The sequence below is a fragment of the Rhinatrema bivittatum genome, chromosome 7, assembly GCF_901001135.1.
Source record: "Rhinatrema bivittatum chromosome 7, aRhiBiv1.1, whole genome shotgun sequence".
Lineage (NCBI taxonomy): Eukaryota > Metazoa > Chordata > Amphibia > Gymnophiona > Rhinatrematidae > Rhinatrema > Rhinatrema bivittatum.
Genome location: NC_042621.1, coordinates 130,335,445 through 130,357,699, shown reverse-complemented (window position 1 = coordinate 130,357,699; position 22,255 = coordinate 130,335,445). Strand labels below are relative to the sequence as shown.

Here is a 22,255-nt window from a genome sequence, read left to right as displayed (position 1 = left end):
AATAGGAATAGCAAAGGGGACAAAGGACAACCCTGCCTGGTTCCTCTGCAGATCAGGAAAATAGAAGATCATTCCCCATTAGCTGCAACTTCGGTCTCAAGCCATCCTGAAATAAGCCTTCCAGTATCATATGATCATGTAGCTCAAACAAGTATTACCATTCTACCCTATCAAAAGCCTTTTTGGCATCGAAGCAGACCACCATAAAAGGTGTGTCAGCTGCAATGTCCAGAGAAATAGTCATTAACAATTTGCATACATTGACATTGGCATAGCGCCCTCTTACAAATCCCACTTGTTCTGATCCAGTTGTTTGGTGCTGTTGTTGCCAAAACTAATATGCTAATAGTTTTGCCAAACGTTTCTGATCGAAATGTATCAGTGAGATCAGGTGATAGGATGAAGTGAGTGTGGGACCCCTACCTGGCTTAGGGAGGACGGTGATGATAGCTTTATTCATACCAGAGGAATAATAGCCTCTCACTATCAATGCCTCAAATGTGGCACTAAGCGTAGGGGTGATGTTATCTCTCAGAATCTTATAAAATTCACTTGAAAACCCATCAGGTCCAGGTGCCTTCAGCCTCTGAGTTTTCTGAATCCCTTGGGCTACTTCTTCAGAGCTAATAGATCTGTTCAAAGCTTGCAATTGAGAGTCAGTTAAGGCGCACATTGAGAGTGTGCGGGGAAAATCCCGGCACTTGCAATCATCAAACCCATCTGAGGTATATAGGCTTGCATAATATTCCCCAAACAAATGCAAAATATCTTTATTGCTGTTGATCATGTGGCCCCTCTTGCCTTTTAGATGTGAAATGAATCAAGGCCCAGTCACAGATTTAATCAGGGCAGACATCAGCCTTCCCACCTTATTACCATGATGATATAGCTTAAATCTATAGTAAAAAAATGCTCTTTTTTGCTCTTTAATGCAACAGGGTGTTTAATGTGGCTTGAGCAGATAAATAAGCTTCCTTATTAGCAGCTGAAGGAGCTGTAACTAATGTATGCTTTTGATGCCACAAGGCAGATTCTAAAAGCAAAATCTGCTTATTCGAGTCCCTGTGCCTTTTGATAAGAAAAGCTATAATGTCCCCTCATAAAACAGCTTTAGCCGTATACCAAAATAAAACCAGATCATTTCCCTGATGAACAGCATTGTTAGCTGCATAGTGTTTCCATTTTTGAATGAGATAGTCTCAAAAAGAGGTATCATTAGCCACATAATATGGGAATTTCCAATTCAACCCTGATATTCTACAATTACTAAATCCTAGCGTGATCCAGATAAGTGCATGATCGGAGATCTTAATTTCCTCAATACCTGCCTCCTCCACTTTAGAAAAATAAGCAGAAGAAGTTAAGAAATAATCAATTCTAGAAAAGGTGGCATGCGCTCTAGATAAATGGGAGTAACTGTGATCTGTGGGATGAAGGACTCGCCAGACATCCAATAGATGTAATTCTGATTGCACCAGAGAAATCCCTCTGCTTCCCACAGTCAACTGCCACGGACAAGACTGTGACTTATCCAAGAAAGGATCTGCCACCATATTCAGATCACCGCCTAGAATAATGAAGTCTTCTAGCTTGGGGAGCAGGGTATGTGTCAAAGTTGTGATAAAAGCTTGGTCATGCAAGACATTACTAAGAACCACCCTTTCCCTGTTTAACTTACATAAGGTGATGATATACTGAACTTGCTGGTCTCTGATTTCATTCAAAATCGTTACAGGCAAGTTCTTATAAATTAGAGTTGCCACTCCCACTGACCTAGTAGAAGCCGATGCAAAGCTGACCTTGGTTATTTAAATGTGTCTCTTGTAGAAATACTATATCAGCCGACATACGTTTTAGTACTGTAAATATTTTAACTCTCTTAATTGGAGTATTTAATGCACACACATGCCACGAGACTATTTTCACCTTGTAGCTAATCATGAACAACCCAAGCAAAAAGATTTTTATAGACAAAGTTCCCAAGCTTATTTTCTTGGATTAGAGTCTCCCCAGCTAAGGCCCTCTTCCATTTTCTTGTAAATACTAATGCACTGTTGGCCACTAATTTCCAATAACTGATCCCTATTTGCAGAGAAATTACACCTAACTCACCCCCCACCTCCAAACATCTGCCCTGACCAGTTCAACCTGATAGGTTTAGAGAGCACTAAAAACACCAAGATTCCTCTTTCCCCTCACTCATCCATCCCCAGCCCTAACTTGTTGGTATTAAGACACAAGGTACACAAAAAAGAAAGAAAGATCAAGTTAAATTAAGTCAATTCAACCCTTCCCATTCAAAGAGCCCTAAATTACAGTCGAAACAAATGTAGAGAGCGGAGTGCTGATAGTCTTCGAAGGCCTGCACGTTGCGTGTGCAGAAACAACACAAACTTCCTGCCAAATTGAAACAACAATAGACAATCCAAAGTATCATCAAAGCTTTCCTTGCGATCCTGGTGCAAGGACTGCCTCAAAAGTCTGTTGGCCCTCAAAAACTGCGATAGACCAGTGCAGAAGAATCTAAGTCTGCTATAACAAAATATCAGAGGAGGTCTCAGTTCAAACCAAGATGTTGCTCGCTAGCCCAAGACTTCTAATTTGATAGTTGCTCCAATGCAGATCACACTAAGTCACTGTACTCAGGTCGGCTCTGCTGTTTTCACCGCCGCCATTTTGTCTGCAAATTGGAGAGCCTCGGCCACAGAGAGAAACCACTTTGTGCCCTCAGGTAAGGGCACCAAATATAGCAGGATGAAACCAATTCCCAGCATTTACAGTCATTTGCAAGCAGGAGCAAACTCTCCTTTGGGCTGATAGCTTCGATGAATAGTCTTCAAAAAAGGGGATTTTAGCATTATTGTACTTTATTGATTTCCCTTTGCGGATTGCCTGCAGGATGTCAGACTTGTAAACAAAGTCCAGGATTCTAGCAATTACCACCTTTGAGCGAACTCCAAGGCGATGGGCCCTTTCAATTTTGGTGGCTCCCTCGTTGTTGCTAGGCCCAACTCGCTCACAAGCCAGCTTTCCAAAAATGATCGCAGTTCCTTGTCACTCAGCGACTCAGGGAAGCCTACAAACCTTAGATTATTTCAGCGAGAGCGATTTTCAAGCTCTTCCAGCCGCTCTTCCTGTTGCTAGAGCTGGGTCTGTGTGCCTCAAACATAATTGTCATCTCTAAACTGTTCATTAATTATTTACTTCACTATGATAATTATCCTTGTGATATATTTAGTTTTTTGTATTTTGCTTCAGTTGCAGGTCCTAATCTGTTGTAACATGCTTTGAGCTTTCTAGTTGGAAAAGCATGAAATTTATTATTATTGTTATCATGACTGGTACCGCGCATACCAGAAGTATGTAGTATAGAGACACTAGAAGGTGAATTTTAAAAGTTGGGGGGCACCAAAGTCAGGTGATGTGTGTGCATCTAGTACGTGTGTGTCCACCCGATTTTATAAGCTGCCCACATGCATACACAAGTACTGATGCATGAATATCTCGCATTGGGAAAAAGGGGCAGGACATAGGCATTCCAGGGCGGAGCCAAGGGATATACACAAGTAGTTATATGCCTGGGTTCATGCCCAGGTATATTTCAGCTCAAAGTTATTTTATTTATTTATTTATTTATTTATTTATTTATTTATGGCTTTTATATACCGACTTTCTTGATACAAATCAAATCAACTCAGTTTACATCGAACTAAGCAGTTAACCATAACCAATTAACAAAAGACAAAATTTGATGAAGCATAAAGTTACATTATAACAAGGGAGCAAAAACTGGGGATAGGAAAATAAAGGGGGGAGAACAGAGATAGGAAACAGATAGGAAACAGAGATAGGGGGGAGAACAGAGATAGTAATATAATAAAGGGGGGAGAACAGAGATAGGAAAATAAAGGGGGGAGAACAGAGATAGTAATATAATAAAGGGGGGAGAACAGAGATAGTATATTTCTGCTATAGATGAGGTATAAGTCTTAATAAAACTATTTAAGCATCTCTGAAGTGTTTGAATGTTCAGGGTATCTGGGGAGATTGCAGGCTAAAGAACCAGAGAGGTTTGAGGACCTAGTTCTAGACTGGACAAACTGGTGAAACTGGACGCGCCTCTATTATAAAATTCCCTCACTTGTACGTCCCAAAGTTGATTTATGATACAGTGTGCATACAAGCATAAAATTAATAGCACACATAGTGCGCCAAGGCTATTATATAACATGCATGTGTATGTGCATGCAGGATAGAAAATTTCCGCATCTCCGGCCTTCCGCCCATATACAGATATATGTGTGCCTGTGCGCCTGTTTTAAAGTTACCATCTTAGGGGGTAATTTTGAAATCCATGCACATGCATAAATCCAGTTTTATACATGTAAATGACTGTTCTAAAATGTGCCCAGACTCAGTGGGTGTGAAAGTGTGTACATAACCTGGTTTTATGCATACTTTTACCTGCACCGAGGAGAGGCACTCCTAGGGGGACCAGAGTTGGGGTAAAGTTAGGACTCTTTGCACATACTTTTTGATTTTAAAATGTGTGGGGTGGATTTTAAAAGGCCTGCGCGCGCCGGCGCACCTATTTTGCATAGGCCGCCGGTGCGCGTAAAGCCCTGGGACGCGCGTAAGTCCCGGGGCTTTTGAAAAGGGGCGGGAGGGGGCGTGTCCGGGGCGTGCCGCGGCATTTTGGGGCGGGCCGGGGGCGTGGTCGAGGCCTCCGGACCAGCCCCCGGGACCGGAGGACGGAGCGGGGCTGCCGGCGACGTGCACAAAGTTAGGGGGGGGTTTTAGATAGGGCCGGGGGGGTGGGTTAGGTAGGGGAAGGGAGGGGAAGGTGGGGGGAGGGCGAAGGAAAGTTCCCTCCGAGGCCGCTCCGAAATCAGAGCGGCCTCGGAGGGAACAGGCAGCGCGCGCTGGGCTCGGCACGCGCAGGTTGCACAAATGTGCACCCCCTTGCGCGCGCCGACCCCGGATTTTATAAGATACGCGCGTATCTTATAAAATCCAGCGTACTTTTGTTCGCGCCTGGTGCGCGAACAAAAGTACGCGATTGCGCAAGTATTTAAAATCTACCCCTGTGTGCATAAGTTAAACCCCGCATAATTTATGCCTTTGCTTAGAGCAGATGTAACTCTGTGCGAGGTAATTTATATACACACACTCAGCCATTTACCTGAGGATTGTCAAAGCTAACTTATGCAGGTAAGCTTGCTTTGAAAATACTCAATGTTCTGTGAATAAGATGTACATACAGATTTTACCACCCTGAGGGCTGTTATCAAATAATCCTCCCTATGACCAGTCTCTATTCTTTAGAGCTTACAGTCCAGTCAAAATGGACAGATATGACATACCACAAAAAAGAGGTTTAGTGTAGTAAAAGTTAAATAAACAATTCATGATGATGATGAAAACAATTAAAAATCTGATAGGACAGTGTCTCAGTGCAGATTCTTTATTCCCCTGTAAAACTAGCATCTCTGCGTACGCTGTATTGCCCTGTAACCAAGTCTTTTCTTCTTAGAATAGAAAATCTCAGCCTGAATATCTTCGTGAACATGTTTCAGTCTTCTTGGAGTAACTTTGAAGATTTTGAGCGGATCTTTATTCGAATCAGTAGTTCCGGTTCAGGTGGGTTTTCAGCATTTCTGACCATATAGAAAAAAAAAAACCCCACAAGGCCTTACCACATTGCCTTAAAACCAGTCGATGATCATAGGATCTGTTAGAGAAGGTTTATACCCTTTGAGTAAAATAAAGTAGTACTGGCATGAACTCAGGAATATCTTTTCCTTGGTTATAGTATTAGGGGGTAATAAACTCCATGGGCAGCTTGCAGGCCTGTAGCTACTTGATACCCATGGGCCCGTGTGCAGATTTTCCAAGAGAAATTCCCCACAAAGTTGCCCTTTGAAAATGTGGTCGGCGCATAGACCGCAGGCACTTTTGTAGCCGTATATGTTGCACCTGCTTAGAAGGAGGTACAAAGTGCATACTGGAAAGTACACATGGTGATTTGAAAATGATTTCACCACATGTATTTTTCCTCCACTGACCTAAACCCGCACTTTTCAACCCATCGGCAAAACTTAAAAAAACAGATTGCATGCTTCTACCCGCACTAACTGGGGGCAGGCAATATTTAAATCACATTTTTTATGTGCATAAACAAGTATTGCTCCATGGTGAGACTGCACCTTGAATAGTGTGCACAATTCTGGTCGCCACATCTCAAAAAAGATATTGTTGTGATGGAGAAGGTACAGAGAAGGGCGACCAAAATGTTAAGGGGAATGGAACAGCTTCCCTATGAGGAAAGGCGGAAGAGGTTAGGACTTTTCAGCTTGGAGAAGAGATAACTGAGGGGGGATATGATAGAGATGTTTAAAATCATTAGAGGTCTAGAACGGGTAGATGTGAATCTGTTATTTACTCTTTCAGATAATAGAAGGACTAGGGGGCACTCCATGAAGTTAGAACATAAGAGCATAAGAGATTGCCATGCTGGGTCAGATCAAGGGTCCATCAAGCCCAGCATCCTGTTTCCAACAGAGACCAAACCAGGCCACAAGAACCTGGCAATTACCCAAACACTAAGAAGATCCCATGCAAGTAGCATATTTAAAACTAATCGGAAAAAGTTCTTTTTCACTCAACGCACAATTAAACTCTGGAATTTGTTGCCAGGGGATGTGGTTAGTGCAGTTAGTGTAGCTGGGTTTAAAAAAGGATTGGATAAGTTCTTGGCGGAGAAGTCCGTTACCTGTTATTAATTAAGTTGACTTAGAAAATAACCACTGCTATTACTAGCAACAGTAACATGGGATAGATTTAGTTTTTGGGTACTTGCCAGGTTCTTATGGCCTTGATTAGCCACTGTTGGAGACAGGATGCTGTGCTTGATGGACCCTTGGTCTGACCCAGTATGGCATGTTCTTATGTTCTTAAGTACCCTTATGTTCTTATGTACCCTTGTAAAACCTTTTGTTTATGGTCCCCAGAATGCATTGGATTGTCTGCATAATAGAATATTAATTTGCATGCAGAACTGTCCATGTTACCCTCTTACATCCTCCACTCCCCCACTCACAGTATACTATTACATTCAGAAGCCGTCCCAACCTGGGGTGCTGCTTTACATACAGGCCGATTCTGTAAAGTGCACTCTGCCATGCGCACTGTTCAACACGCGTTTGGCTGTGTGTTTTCGAGGGGTGTCTATTACCCCTTATACTGTAAGTAGTTTAGTGCTTCAAATGTGTGGCCAAACCCCCTGAAAACCAATAGTGCTCATCACATGCAAATGTATGTTGATGAGCCTATTAGTCATTCACCCAGGATTCAGAAAGTAAAATGTGTGGCCAATCCACAAGGGCAGGTGTTAATTTATGAGCAGCCGAGAAAAGTGTACAGAAAAGCAGAAAATACTGCTTTTCTGTACACCCTCCGACTTAATATCCCAGCGGTATTAAGTTGGAGGAACCAAAAATGTAAAAAAAAAAAAATGTAAAAACACAATTTTTTAATTAAAAATTTAAAAAGAATGTGCCAGCCTGTCCGGTTAGGAGAACGGATGCTCAATTTTACTGGCATCTGTTTTCCGAACTGATCGCTGTCAGTGGGTTTGGAAAACCGACACTCGTAAAATTGAGCGTCTGTTTCCGAACCCGCTGACAGAGCCACCTCTCCTGGGCCAAGGAGGCGCCAGGGGCACATAATCATCCCTAGCGCGTCTTCTTTTAGCGCAACCCCTCACTTAAATATAGAATTGCGCACCCAGGAGAGGTGGCTGGGCGTGCGTTGGGAGAGCGGGCGCTCAACACGGAGCACCTGTTCTCCCATGATCGTTACTGAATCGGCCTTTTAGACAGGTAACCCTTTCCCACCCTCACTTTTCTATTTAAAGCAAGTGCAAATGCACATTCAGAAAGTAAGTGTGGGGCAAGTTCTTTCCCTTCTTCAACCTAATCTCACCCCCCTCGCGCCCCTTTTTTGACTTGAGCAAAAGTTCCGGCACTGTGAACAGCGTGCGTGCTTTTATCTGTAGCGAGGAGAGGGTACAATTATCAGAGGGGCTGCTTACCTGCTTAAAAAGATTGGAAAATTGTCCTTCTTGTGACCCTTCCATCCCTCTGCTGCCCCTTATATCCAGGCACAATCCCTGCTTTCAGTTTGTTTTAACATTGATTTTGTATTGTTTCATAACTGTTTGTTTGTTTTTTTAATTCCTGTTTAATTTTATGTTGTATGTTTTATGGGATCTGCATTGATGATTGTGGAAATTGCAGAATACAAGATGCAATCAATCAATCAATAAATACCCCTTTACAAAGAGATGCAAACTCCAGCTAAGGTGCCTTTACCTCCAGAGGCAACTTCCCCCTAACTGCAGCTCCCCCCTTACTAGTCCCTCCCCACTTTCAGTGACTCCTTACAAGCAGAAGTGTTTATCACTGTACCTATGGTTCTCCTTACACTCTGGTATACCCTCAGCCCTACCCATACTGCCCTTCTGCACCCAGAAGTGATTCATTGCTCCTATAGTTGACCCTTACATTCAAAGACTTCCTCCTTCTCACAATGTCTTCTTTCACCGAATACAGATCATTGATGTTCCCTTTCACAGTTGCTTTTCGATCCTGTAAACCAATTCTGCCATCTAACACTGTGACTGCTGTATTGGGAAATGTATGGGCCAGATGTTCAGGGTTGTGGTGAGTGCTAAGACTGTTCGTGTGCTTCTGCAGAGTACGTGAGGCAGCACTGGCAAGAAGACTCTCTTTTTGGTTATCAGTTTCTGAATGGCTGCAATCCTGTCCTGATCAAGAAATGCAAGGAAATTCCCCAGAAGTTTCCAGTGACCACCGAGATGGTTGAAAGCAGCCTTAAGCGGAACCTAACGCTGGAAGAAGAGGCTCAGGTACAATACCAAAGAAAGAAACGATGCAAGATTTACCCACAGCTATAGGGAACGCATCATGATCTAACCTGTCATTGAGACTACCTTATGTATGGAATCAAAGTGATGACTATGTCATTGGAGATCATCAGTCTTCATCCGGGCACTAGTGTATATGTGACCATACCACTGAAAGCAACTGTCAAAGCTGTGTGCACAAACATGGTCCTTCAATAAAATGGTAACTAATGGCAGCCAATGAAGTCAACAACTCAAACCTGGGCTGTCTCAAAACAACATGAATAAACAGAGGGATTCATTTTTATTCACCAGTCAATATAATGAGAGGGAAAAGATGTGGAAAACGAGACTCTCATCCAAAAGAGACCAAAAGAGAAATTAATAATTATTTTCTGGTCTCTCATTGAAAGTTATAGCTATTTTATTTAATTATTTGATTTATATTCCAATTTTCAGCACTTCAAAGTGAATTACATTCAGGTAGGCAGCAACAATCCATAGTGATTGAAGAGAGGGAGCATTGACAGATCCTAACACAGATGAATCCCATGCCAGCCAGCATACATACCCCAAAGAGAGTCCGAAAATTGTCCCTGAGTTCCTTGCATGCATATATAAATGGGGAAAAAACAGGCCTAGTCCAATTTTCCAGCTAACAGAGTTAAGGCCTGCTTTTCAAAAGGATTTATATATATAAATCCTGGTTTTATGTGCGTAAATAGGCTTGAGATAATTGACCGGGTGGGGGATGCTTAAAAGTATGCACAGTATTATGTGTACTAGAAAGAGACGTTCCTGAACAGAGTTCAGATGGGGAAAACAATTTAGTTTTCATTTTCGGAAGTATGCGTGTAAATCTACTCACACATATTTACACTTGTTAACAGGTGTAAATGTATGCCTTGCCGAGTTCTGCGAACACCCCATAATTTTCAAAGCAAACTTTAGCCCTACGCATGCATGCAGCTGCAAACTACCCTCCCTAACCTCATGCTTGGTCAGACATGCTGGTCTATCAATAAGATGCAATTATCATCATGCTAACTACATGCTTTCTCTCCTGTAGTAGGGAACGGAGCAGTTACTGTCGTCTTGGTAATATGACTGTGTTCCCTCCTATAGCAAGGGAATATCTTCATAGCGGATTATGAGCTGCTCAATGGTATTCCTGCCAATGCAACGGATCCCTCTACAGTGCAGTATTTGGCAGCTCCCATCTGCTTGCTCTACAAAAACACAGAAAACGAAATTCTTCCCATCGCTATTCAGGTGAGTTCTGTTCCTGTAGTGTGTTCTGCACTCATGCTCAGCCTGGGTGTATGTTGTGTGCATAACTGGGAACTTTTGTGTTTAGCTGATGCTTGAGGTCAAGAGAGAGATTTAAGTTTCAGGCAAAAGTGGGCTGAAAAAAGTACAAAAAGTTCACAAATTAGCCAGCTTGCACAATTTTGAAATATTGCAACCTTTATGCAATGATTTAATTTCCTGAAATTTCAGGAAGTTGCAATCCACACAAGTTTATCCAAGTGTAATCTTTATCTGGGGTGTTTAGTCCCAAGGGCACACAATCTCCTTCAGGGCTGCTCTGGCTAGCTAACTTCTTCCCAGTTTGACTCTTTAACCGTGGGGGGATTCTTTCTATGGAGGGAGACTCTCATCTATACCCAGACAATGGTGTATGATCCTGTGTGTGTGTGGTTGGAGCTGTGGCATCCTCGGGAAGGAGATGCTGCAAAATAACAGGCAGGACCAGGAACTGGGTGTTAAATAATAATTTACTGATTAGTTAAAAGCAAAATAAGGTCCATTGTTCAGAAGTGTGAGATCACATTTGTCTGATGGTACAGGCATATCTTTAGAGTAGGTAGATGATCCTTTGTTACAGGCATCTGATAGAGTCCATGGTGATTTTAAATGTGCATACTCTTCCAGCGGCCGTCCCATGGAATCCTAGTGAGAAGGTTCCCACTTAACTACAAAAACCCTAACTTTAGATATCTTCTTCCACTTAGACACCCAGCCTGTCCTCGTTCCTTGATAGTCCAAGAAAACAAAGAGGTAGGCGATCTATGATAGCCGTAAGGAAAAACACAAACAATAGATGCCTGATCTTTTTCGAAATGTTTATTAAGCAGAGACGTGTTCAAAAAACGCCCGACTCAGGCCGAGTTTCGCGGTTCTGCAGCAGAGACCGGGAGTGAAGTGCTGTTTGCAGAAGCCCCTGAGGCAGCGGTTTTTGAACCGCGAAACTCGGCCTGAGTTGGGCGATTTTTGAACACGTCTCTGCTTAATAAAAATTTGGAAAAAGATCAGGCATCTACTGGTTCCTTGATATGCAGATTATCCAGATGGGATCTCCTTCTCTTGCTCTTACTTCCTTTGATTCAGCTGTTCCTTTATCCTTAGCTATTACTTCTGGGAATTTCTCTTGTGGAAAAATCAGGAATCAGGCTATTCCTCAGCACTGCAATCCCAGTGGGGAAGGGGGATCCAAAAACCTCCCCACTAACTCAAAAGTCCAAAACACTTACAGGCCGATACAGTAAAAAATGCGGGGGAACCTGCACTCCGTGTTGAGTGCCCGCTCTCCCAACGTGCTCCTAGGCACCTCTCCTGGGCACACGATTCTCTATTTAAATGAGGTGTCGCGCTAATAAGGAGGTGCAAGGGACAATTTTCTACAAAAATGCCAGTAACAACCTACACTCTATTTTACCAGTGTTGGTTTTCGAACCTGCTGATAGCCACGGATTAGGAAAACAGACGCCCGTAAAATTGAGTGTCCATTTTCCTAACCCGCTGACCAGTGGGCAGATTTTTTTTTTTTTATTACATTTTTGGTTCCTCCGACTTAATATCACTAGGATATTAAGTCGGAGGGTGTACACAAAATCAGTATTTTTCAGCGGGTTGGCCATGTGTTTTCAACGCGCTATTACCCCTTACAGTATAAGGAGTAATAGACACAGGTCGAAAATGCGCGGCCAATTGTATGGTAAATGGTGTGCTTGGCCAAGCGCACCAGTCTGTTTCAGCCTGCTAAAGTTTAACTGGATACTTCTTCCTAAACTGGAGTTCTTCCTCTTATAGGTGCTTGCCACATTCAGGGTGTGAATGGGCTCACTGGTCATCAGCCTCTGTCCTTTGAGTATGGCCAACGAGGATGACTTTCCCCAAAGAAGCAGAGTGAACTCAGTTCCTTCCAAAAATAGAACTCCTTTAGCCTTCACTGTCTCTCGCAGCAGGATCCACCACTGGTGCTTGCCTAACTAGGGTTTAGGGGAGGCTCACAGGTCTTTGGTCCCCTGCTGAGAGCCCTTTTACCCCTAAAGGGTATCAGGCTCGACAATCTATCTCTCTGTAACTTAAAGTAAGAAGGACCTCTGCAGGGAGTGCATAATGAGGTATCCCCTCTGAAAGAAAACTCCTTAGGGCAAGGCTGGAAGGCCCTACCAGAGAGTGGAAAAAATGCATCTTTACTCTATGACTGCTTCCTCAAACTGAACCCCCTGAATCTTAGAATGGCTGGGCTGAATAACACTGAGGCATCCAATCCAAAGCCTTCTGGTGGGAGGGACTGAAGGGTATGGTTGGCTCCTACTAAGTGTGTTCTAAGGACAAGAATAGTGGCATCTAATGGCCAGACCGGGAGGGTCTGCCACACAAGCAAAAATATCTGCAAAAAATACTCTAGGGCAGGGATGGCAAACTCCAGTCCTTGAGGGCCACAAACAGGACAGGTTTTCAGGATATCCACAATGAATATGCATGAGAAAGATCCGCATGCACTGCCTCCATTGGATGCAAATCTTTCTCATGCATACTCATTGTAGATATCCTGAAAACCTGGCCTGTTTGCAGCCCTCGGGGACTGGAATTTGCCATCCCTGCTCTAGGGCCTTTCCTTCACTGACCTGATGAAGGAAGCATAAGCTCTCAAAAGTTAGAGATGCATTGAGTTAGTTCAATAAAAAGGCGTTGCTTAAAACTTGCTTGTTGAGCTTAGTTACATAGTGCATTTTGCACAATTGTTTACTCTGGTATTATCATTCATTTTCTACCAAAATGCCAGTAACAACTAAGAGCTACTGTATGTGAAAGACTTTTAATATCAAATCAATACCTAAAGATCTTCATGGATCTCCAACAGCATCTTCATGATCAGATCTCTATCTTGCCTACTGCCATAGACCATATTGACATCAGATGAAGACCATAAGGCCCTAGGGATGTGCAGAGGGACGCCATACGTTGCATTCGTGATTTGGATTCGTCGGGGAGCAGATACGTTGCATTCGGCCGTATGGTGCCCTGATGCGTTAATACGGCGATTTCTATTCGTGTCCCAGCTAAAATTAAAATTAACTACAATCCCCCACTCTCCTGACCATCCCAAGACTTACCAAAACTCGCTGGTGGTCCAGCGGGGGGTCCGGGAGCCATCCCCTGCACTCACACCCTCGGTGCCGGTTTCATCATGGCGCCAATAGCCTTTGTCACAGGGGCTACAGGTGCCATTGGTCAGCCCCTGTCACATGGCCATCGGCGCCATCTTGTGCTCCTACCATGTGACAGGGGCTGAACAATGGCACCGGTAGCCCCTGTGACATAGTATGGGCAAAGGCTATCGGCGCCATTTTGAGTACTGGTATCAGACGGCCGGAGTGCAGGAGGTCGCTCCGGGACCCCCGTTGGACCCCCAGGGACTTTTGGCCAGCTTGGGGGGGCCTGGGGGTCCCTGGGGGTCCAACGGGAGTTTTGGTAAGTCTTGGGGGGGGTTTAGGAGGGTGGGGGGTTTGTTTAAATGTTTATTTAGGTGGCCGTATAATTCGGGAAAGATTCGTGTATTCATGGGGAATCGTGATGCGTTTCGCTTCCCCACGAATACTACGAATAGTGCAATATACGTTGCGGATCACCAATACGGCGAAAACGAATGCACACCCCTATAAGGCCCATTCAGTCTAACCATGCACATTTCCTGCTCAGCTTTATATTCACTTCCTCTCCCTCTGATATCCTCTGTACTTGTCTCACGTTTTCTTAAATTTGGATGCTTTACTTGTCTCTACCACCTCCACAGGGAGGCCGTTCCATGCATCTACCACCCTCTCTGTAAATAAATATTTCCTAAGCTTGCTCCTGAGTCTACCCCCCTTTCACCATCATCCCATGACCCCTCCTTCCATTGAAAGAGGCCCAATTCCTGTGTATTTATTCTTTGGAGTTATTTAAATATCTCTATCATATCTTCCCACTCTTTTTTCCTCCATGTTTAGATCATTAAGGCTGACCTCATTTCCTTTATGATGAAGATCCTTGATCATTTTAGTAGCTTGGCTCTCTGGACCAACTCTATTTGATTCGTATCCTTTTGAAGGTGCTATCTCTGAATTTGCACACAATATTTCAAATGAAGCCTCTCCAGAGACTTTTACCTGCTGGATTTTCCTCTCGCTGTGCAACATTCTTGTTTTGCTGTTGCCTTTTCCACCTGTTTGGCCACATTAAGTTCTTCAGGTATGATCACACTGAGATCCTGTTCTGTTTTGTGCATAGAAGAACTTCACCTTCTATACAACCCTGTATTTTTAGCATTAAATCTTAGGTGCCAGACTCTAGAACACTCATCAAGCTTCACTAGATCCTTCCTCATGTTTTCCACACCTTCCAGGGTAACTATCCTGTTGCAGATTCTTGGTATCATCCACAAAAAGGCAAACCTTTCCTGATAGCCCTTCTACAGGACTGGGCCAAGGACCCTGCAGCACAACACTGGTAACGCCCCTTTTCTCTCCCTTTCCTTGGAGGGAACTCTATTTACTGCTACACATTGTCACCTCCCACTCAACTCCTTTATAACCCATTCAGTCAATTTAGGGCCCCTACCTAGGGTACTCAGTTTATTTTTAAGTCGTCGATGTTGTGGAACCATATCAAAGGCCTTGCTGAAATCCAATACTCTACATCTATTACTGTTCCCTAATCAAACCAAGTCAAAGAAACTGATCAGCACTGATGAAACCATGCTGCCTTGGATCCTGTAATCCATTGGATTCCAGAAACTGTACTATCCTCTGTTTTAGCAGCGATTCAAGTAATTCATTTACAGCCAAGGTTAGACTAATCAGTCTGTAATTCTGTAAACCTGGGCAGGAATGGGTCTGCCCTGCCATCTAATCTATTTATTTATTTAGATTTTTATATACCGTCATGCCACCGTTGCAGCTGTGGCTGCTGTGCTTTTCCACCCCTCTTCTGCTCCCTGCTGCTGCTAATGGTGCAGGTACAGAGCAATGCCCCTGGATCCTATAATAGCCCACTCTTTAGCTCCTTGCCTGTGAATGTATGGAGGTACAGGACTGGAGACACAGCCAATGAGAGGGAAGGATAACCTGCTGGAGGGGTGTGGAAAACACAGAATTTCAGGAGGGCACAGAAGAACCTGCCAAGATGAACAGACTTGTAATGAAAATGTGCTAATTTATGAATTGTAAACTGTTAGTTTAAAGAATTGTCATTGTAAATTAGAAGCAGAAGAGCCTGAACCTCTGTAGGTGGGTGGCTGGGATTCTCTAGAGAAGAGGTCCATGAGCCTAGATAGGAAAACCCATGCTGGGGGTTGGGGAGAGGAGAATAACCCGATGAAGAGGCTGAGGGTCAACCAGTAGCAAGACCAGGAGGGACATCCAGGAAAGTCCAATGGTATCTGCCTATGCCTGCCAGTGACTGTGCTTGAGCACTGGCACAAGTGAATAGATCTGCTGTAGAGCCTCCACTACCAGCTGGACTAAGTCAGCATCCTGAAGGCTGAAAAGTGCATCACTGAGAAACCAAAGTGCCCTGTGTTTAGGGCAGCCATGAGGAACAGAATAGAGAGTAGCCGAAGATCCTTCGGTGCAGACACAGAAGCAAGACTGAGTAGCAGATCCCACCTGCAGTGTTCCTGTTGTGAAACTGCGTATATGAAATTATGTTTTTTGGATCCTTCTTGCATGGACACGTTTTTGTTACATGCAGCCACTGATACCATGGCCCTAGGAGCAGGAAAATGAGAGAAACCCAAAGATAGTTCTCAGACTCCTCCTTACTTCCACTTTTGTGAAAAGGAACCATATCTGCCTTCCTTCAAGGGTTCATATTCAGCAGCATTTAGATGGATAACTTGTGAGCTATCTGGCTAAATTCTCAGTTCTGAATATTTTGGGCACTTATCTTATCTGGTTAACCTCCCAGATATCTGTCTAACTCTGATAGTCAGAGTTAGCTGGATAACATATCTGGCTATTTCTGGTCATGCCACATATCCGTCCTAAAGTTAGCTGGATAAACCTATCCAGCTATCTTTAAATAGCCAGCTATATTTAATAGTGCAACTGCACCACTGAATATCCTTCCAAAGTTAGCTGCAGGATATCGGGGGATTGGGCATCCTCCAGTGGGCCGATGGCACTGGTCATGGGGTTATCTCAGCTCCTGCTGAAGGATTGCCCTGGAACTCGACGCAGCCCGAGGCAGATGTTAGTGGGGCCAAGATAGAGCCCAACCCGTCGTGGCCTGAGGGAAGTGTCAGTGCGGCCCAAGGGAGGTCTCAGCCTGAAGAAAGGCTTACAGGCTTGGCAACAGGAAGCATCTGGCCATTGCAGGGCCACTTCCTCTCACTTCCCCCTCCAGCAGTGAGCAACACGGGCTCTGCCAACAACCAGAAGAAAGGAGGACGCCTGAGAGGTATGTGTGTGTGCATGAGAGAGAGAGAGCTTGCAAGTGTGCATGAGAGAGAGCTTGCAAGTGTGCATGAGAGAGAGCCTGAATATGTGTATGAGAGAGAATGTGCCTACATGTTTGTATGAGAGAGAGTGCGCCTACATGTTTGTATGAGGGTTCCTCCATGTGTGCATGAGAGAGAGAAAGAGAGAGAACCTGCATGTGTGTATGAAAGAGAGAGAGCCTGCATGTGTGTATGAAAAAAAGCCAGAATATGTGCATGAGAGTGAGCCTGAATATGGGCATGAAAGAGAGAGAGCCTGAATACGTGCATGAGAGTGAGCGCCTGCATGTGTATGAGAGAGAGCGGGCCTACATGTTTGTATGAGAGAGTGTGCGCCTAATGTTTGTATGAGGGTACCTGCATGTGTGCATGAGAGAGAGAAAGAGAGAGAGCCTGCATATGTGTATGAAAAAAATCCGGAATATGAGAGTGAGCCTGCAAGTGTCCATGAGAGAGAGAGAGAGAGCCTGCATGTGTGTATGAGAGGCAGAATCTGCATGCGTATGTGAGAGCTTGCATGTGTATGAGAAAAAGAGTGCCTATGTGTGTGAAGGAGAGAAAGAGAGAGAGGATAAAGACTGTGTGGCCTTCTTCACCCAAATCCACAACAATCTCTGGGAAATAAAAAGATGCCAGGTATTTATTTATTTAATGATATGGAGAACTAGAGATTATTTAATTATTTAGTATTTTAAAAATTTTAGGGTGTTATTTCATATGTCTGCTGTTTTGCAATATTTTATTGGTGTTTGGGCAATATTAGAACAAATTTATTTGACTTTTTAAATCATTAGAGGCCCAATACTGAAAGATGGCCGGATTTAACTTATCCGGCTAAATTACACAGTATAATCAGCAGCATGGCCTTGTCGCTGAATATATGCATATATATTTGTACTTAGCCATATCAGTTATAACTGTCTAACTTAGCAGGTAAACTTATGCGGCTAAGACAAAATATTGCTATTTAGTTGTATAAGTCATGCGGGTAAGTTGCTCCACCCACTGCCCGCCCATAACTTATGCAGCTAACTTTTTAGCCATCTGAGGGACTTATGTGGTTAAGCAGCAGCCACTAAATGTAAGCGCATATTCAGCGGCTGCTACTTAACCACATAAGTCCTACTTATCCGGCTAAATAGCGCTGAATGTGCTTTGAATAATGGGCCCCCTGTGTTTGTTGGCTATTTTGACATATTTATTCTTTTCATGGTTTTAATGTTATGAATGTCTTATATCTCTTGATTTTATTGCTTGATGTTTTGTGAGTTGTGATAATGTTTCTGTTTTTCCATTGAGGCATTGCATAATACAGTTGGATTTGTTGTGATTGCCAAAGCATGTTTGTGAGCGAGACAGAACGAGTGAGCAAATGAGCATATGTTTGAGCAAGAGGACTATTTAAGCCAATGGGCCTGTGTGTGAGCATAAAAGTCTAGAAAAGAGAGCGATTGAGCCAGTGAGCATGTGTGTGAGCATGTATATGAGAGAGCAACGGAGCCAGTGAGCATATGTGTGAACAAGAGCATGAGTGTGTGACACAGTGAGCATGTCTGTGAGAGACAGCATGTGATCTAGTGAACATGTGTGTGAGAGAGAATATAAGGGAGTTTGTGTGAGAATCAACATGTGTGTTAGAGAGAGAAGAAAATTGTGCATAATCTCCCACCCCTTACTAATCCATGACAAACTCAGGGTGACTAGAATCAAAAGTTCCCAGAAACAGAGAGCAGAGGATTTATTTTAGCTTTCATTTAAATTATTGGGGGTGTTTGCTGTGTCTGCTATTCCAAAATAATTTTTCGATGTTTGGGAAATTAAAAAAAGAATGTTATATGTTTGCAATCATTAGATGTTTTTTTCAGCAGTTGTTTTGAAATATTTATTCTTTTTATGAGTTTGGTTAGAACATAGGATATGCCATACTGGGTCAGACCAAGAGTCCATCAAGCCCAGTATCTCTTTTTTTTTTTTTTAATTTAATCTTTATTAAGTTTCTTAAAACATTTTTCAATGAGAAAAGAAATAGGAAAATTTGGGTTACATTACCAAAACAAAACATTCTCTAGGTAATGCCCAGTATCTTAAGAACATAAGAAATTGCCATGCTGGGTCAGACCAAGGGTCCATCAAGCCCAGCATCCTGTTTCCAACAGAGGCCAAACCAGGCCACAAGAACCTGGCAATTACCCAAACACTAAGAAGATCCCATGCCACAGATGCAATTAATAGCAGTGGCTATTCCCTAAGGCAGGGGTCGGGAACCCATGGCTCGCGAGCCAGATATGGCTCTTTTGAGGGCTGCATCTGGCTCGCAGACAGTCGCCACACTTTCCCGCTGACCCAGCTGCTCCCCGGTCCTCCTCCGCCCGGGCTTAAAATGCTGTCAGCCCGGGCGGAACGCGGCAGGACAGCTGGAGTCAGCGGCACCGGCGAGCTCTCTTCTTCCCGCCCCCCCCCCCCCCCCCCCCGCGGCCCGGAAGAGGAAGTGGAGAGTATCGGCTGCCTGCGCGGCAAGAAGAGGCCACGCTAGTGCGCTCGGCATCGGCCCGAAGAAAAGAAGACTGCAGCGCGGCTCGGAGGAAAATGAAGAGGTTCAACCGCGGCCGATGGGACTCCGCCTCCGCGAGGGCTGAAAATGAAGAGGTTAGCGTTGGGAGGAGGCTGCTGCTGCCGCCCGGGGTGGGGGAGAGAGAGAGTGAATGAGCGAGCAAGCTCATTCACTCTCTCTCTCCCCCACCCCGGGAACTCGCGGCAGCAGATGGGTGATGTTTCTTTTTTCCTTTGTTACACTGCATACAGAAACTCTGGCTTGTTGCCGTTTCCAATTCAGTTTTTTCTGCATGCTTCTTGTTATGCGTTTTGGTCTCTTTATTCTATGTTAGGTGAGGGACAGCACGTGATTCAGGTGAGGTTTTCTGCTGGCGTGTAGTTTCTGTGTAGGACTCTATAGCAGCCTGACTTGGTCCGTTTTCCTAATAGGAGATGTATTGGTGTCTTAAGGCATGGTGTAATATTTTCAGAGACTTATTGTACTTTAAAAGTGTGATCTTACATAAAATGCACACATTTACTTGTATTTAGTTTTAAACATATTGTATGGCTCTCATGGAATTACATTTTAAAATATGTGGCGTTTATGGCTCTCTCAGCCAAAAAGGTTCCTGACCCCTGCCCTAAGGGGTAGATTTTCAAAAAACGCGAATAGGCGTACTTTTGCTGGCGCATCAGGCGCCAGCAAAAGTACGCTGGATTTTAGTGGATACGCGCGGAGCCGCGCGTATCCACTAAAATCCTGGATCGGCGCGCGCAAGGCTATGAATTCTGTATAGCCGGTGCGCGCCGAGCCGCACAGCCTACCCCCGTTCCCTCCAAGGCCGCTCCGAAATCGGAGCGGCCTTGGAGGGAATCCTCTAACGCCCTCCCCTCACCTTCCCCTCCCTTCCTCTACCTAACCCACCCGCCCGGCCCTGTCTATACCTCCCCCCCTTACCTTTCTCCGGGGATTTACGCCTCCCGGAGAGAGAAGTAAATCCCCGCGCGCCAGCGGGCCTGTTGCTCGCCGGGACGCGACCTGGGGGCGAGTATGGAGGGCACGGCCACGCCCCCGGACCGCCCCGGGCCGTAGCCACGCCCCGTACCCGCCCCCAAAATGCTGCCGACACACCCCCTAAATGCCACGACAACCAGGCCTGCCCCCGACACGCCCCCCTCGGAGAACCCCGGGACTTACGCGAGTCCCGGGGCTCTGCGCGCGCCGGTAGGCCTATGTAAAATAGGCTCACCGGCGAGCAGGGCTCTGAAAATCCGCCCCTAAGTAAATTTGATTAATAGCCGTTAATGGACTTCTCCTCCAAGAATTTATCCAAACCTTTTTTGAACCCAGCTACACTAACTGCACTAACCACATCCTCTGGCAACAAATTCCAGAGCTTAATTGTGCGTTGAGTGAAAGAATTTTCTCCGATTAGTCTTAAATGTGCTACTTGCTAACTTCATGGAATGTCCCCTAGTCCTTCTATTATTCGAACGTGTAAACAACCGAGTCACATCTACTCGTTCAAGACTTCTCATGATCTTAAAGACCTCTATCATATCCCCCCTCAGCCGTCTCTTCTCCAACCTGAACATCCCTAATCTCTTCAACCTTTCCTCATAGGAGAGCTGTTCCACCCCCCTTAATCATTTTGGTTGCCCTTCTTTGAACCTTCTCCATCGCAACTATATCTTTTTTGAGATGCGGCGACCAGAATTGTACACAGTATTCCAGGTGCGATCTCACCATGGAGCGATATAGAGGCATTATGACATTTCCATTTTATTCACCATTCCCTTTCTAATAATTCCTAACATTCTGTTTGCTTTTTTGACTGCTATAGCACACTGAGCCGACGATTTTAAACTCTGAAATTTGTTGCCAGAGGATGTGGTTAGTGCAGTTAGTATAGCTGTGTTTAAAAAAGGATTGGATAAGTTCTTGGAGGAGAAGTCCATTATCTGCTATTAAGTTCACTTAGAGAATAGCCACTGCCATTAGCAATGGTAACATGGAATAGACTTAGTTTTTGGGTACTTGCCAGGTTCTTATGGCCTGGATTGGCCACTGTTGGAAACAGGATGCTGGGCTTGATGGACCCTTGGTCTGACCCAGTATGGCATTTTCTTATGTTCTTATGTATTACCCACTATGACTAATCGGAGAAAATTCTTTTTCACTCAACGCACAATAAAGCTCTGGAATTTGTTGCCAGAGGATGTGGTTAGTGCAGTTAGTGTAGCTGGGTTCAAAAAAGGTTTAGATAAGTTCTTGGAGGAGAAGTCCATTAATGGATATTAATCAAGTTTACTTAGGGAATAGCTACTACTATTAATTGCATCAGGAGCATGGGATCTTCTTAGTGTTTGGGTAATTGCCAGGTTCTTGTGGCCTGGTTTGGCCTCTTTGCTGGGCTTGATGGACCCTTGGTCTGACCCAGCATGGCAATTTCTTATGTTCTTATGTTCTTATGATGCCTAGATCTTTTTCCTGGGTGGTAGCTCCTAATATGGAACCTAACATCGTGTAACTACAGCAAGGGTAATTTTTCCCTATATGCAACACCTTGCACTTGTCCACATTAAATTTCATCTGCCATTTGGATGCCCAATCTTCCAGTCTTGCAATGTCTTCCTGTAATGTATCACAATCCGCTTGTGATTTAACTTCTCTGAATAATTTTGTATCATCCGCAAATTTGATAACCTCACTCATTGTATTCCTTTCCATATCATTTATATATATATATTGAAAAGCACCGGTCCAAGTACAGATCCCTGAGGCACTCCACTGTTTACCCTATTCCACTGAGAAAATTGACCATTTAATCCTACTTTCTGGAACTTAATTCTGCCGGGTTTCAGAGTCAACTTGGCATGTTGATGTTACGAGCGCGCGTGGGCGCGGTCGTCTCCAGCGGCAGGACTCAAGGAGGAGCCCAAAGCCACACCGTGGGAGGTGAGCTGAGCAGGCATGGGGAGCCAGGCGGGTACAAAAGCAGGGAGTCCGACCCTCAGCCGGA

General features: G+C 44.4%; 1 protein-coding gene across 1 annotated transcript in view; it reads left to right on the top strand.

Moving 5' to 3' along the window:
- Window positions 1-22,255, top strand: part of LOC115095452 (arachidonate 5-lipoxygenase-like) — a 172,886-nt gene that overhangs the window by 81,931 nt on the left and 68,700 nt on the right. Inside the window, exons 5-7 of the mRNA XM_029609128.1 lie at window positions 5,534-5,640; window positions 8,757-8,929; window positions 10,052-10,198. Of these exons, the coding sequence (XP_029464988.1) occupies window positions 5,534-5,640; window positions 8,757-8,929; window positions 10,052-10,198 (427 nt within the window). The remainder of the gene's footprint in view (window positions 1-5,533; window positions 5,641-8,756; window positions 8,930-10,051; window positions 10,199-22,255) is intronic.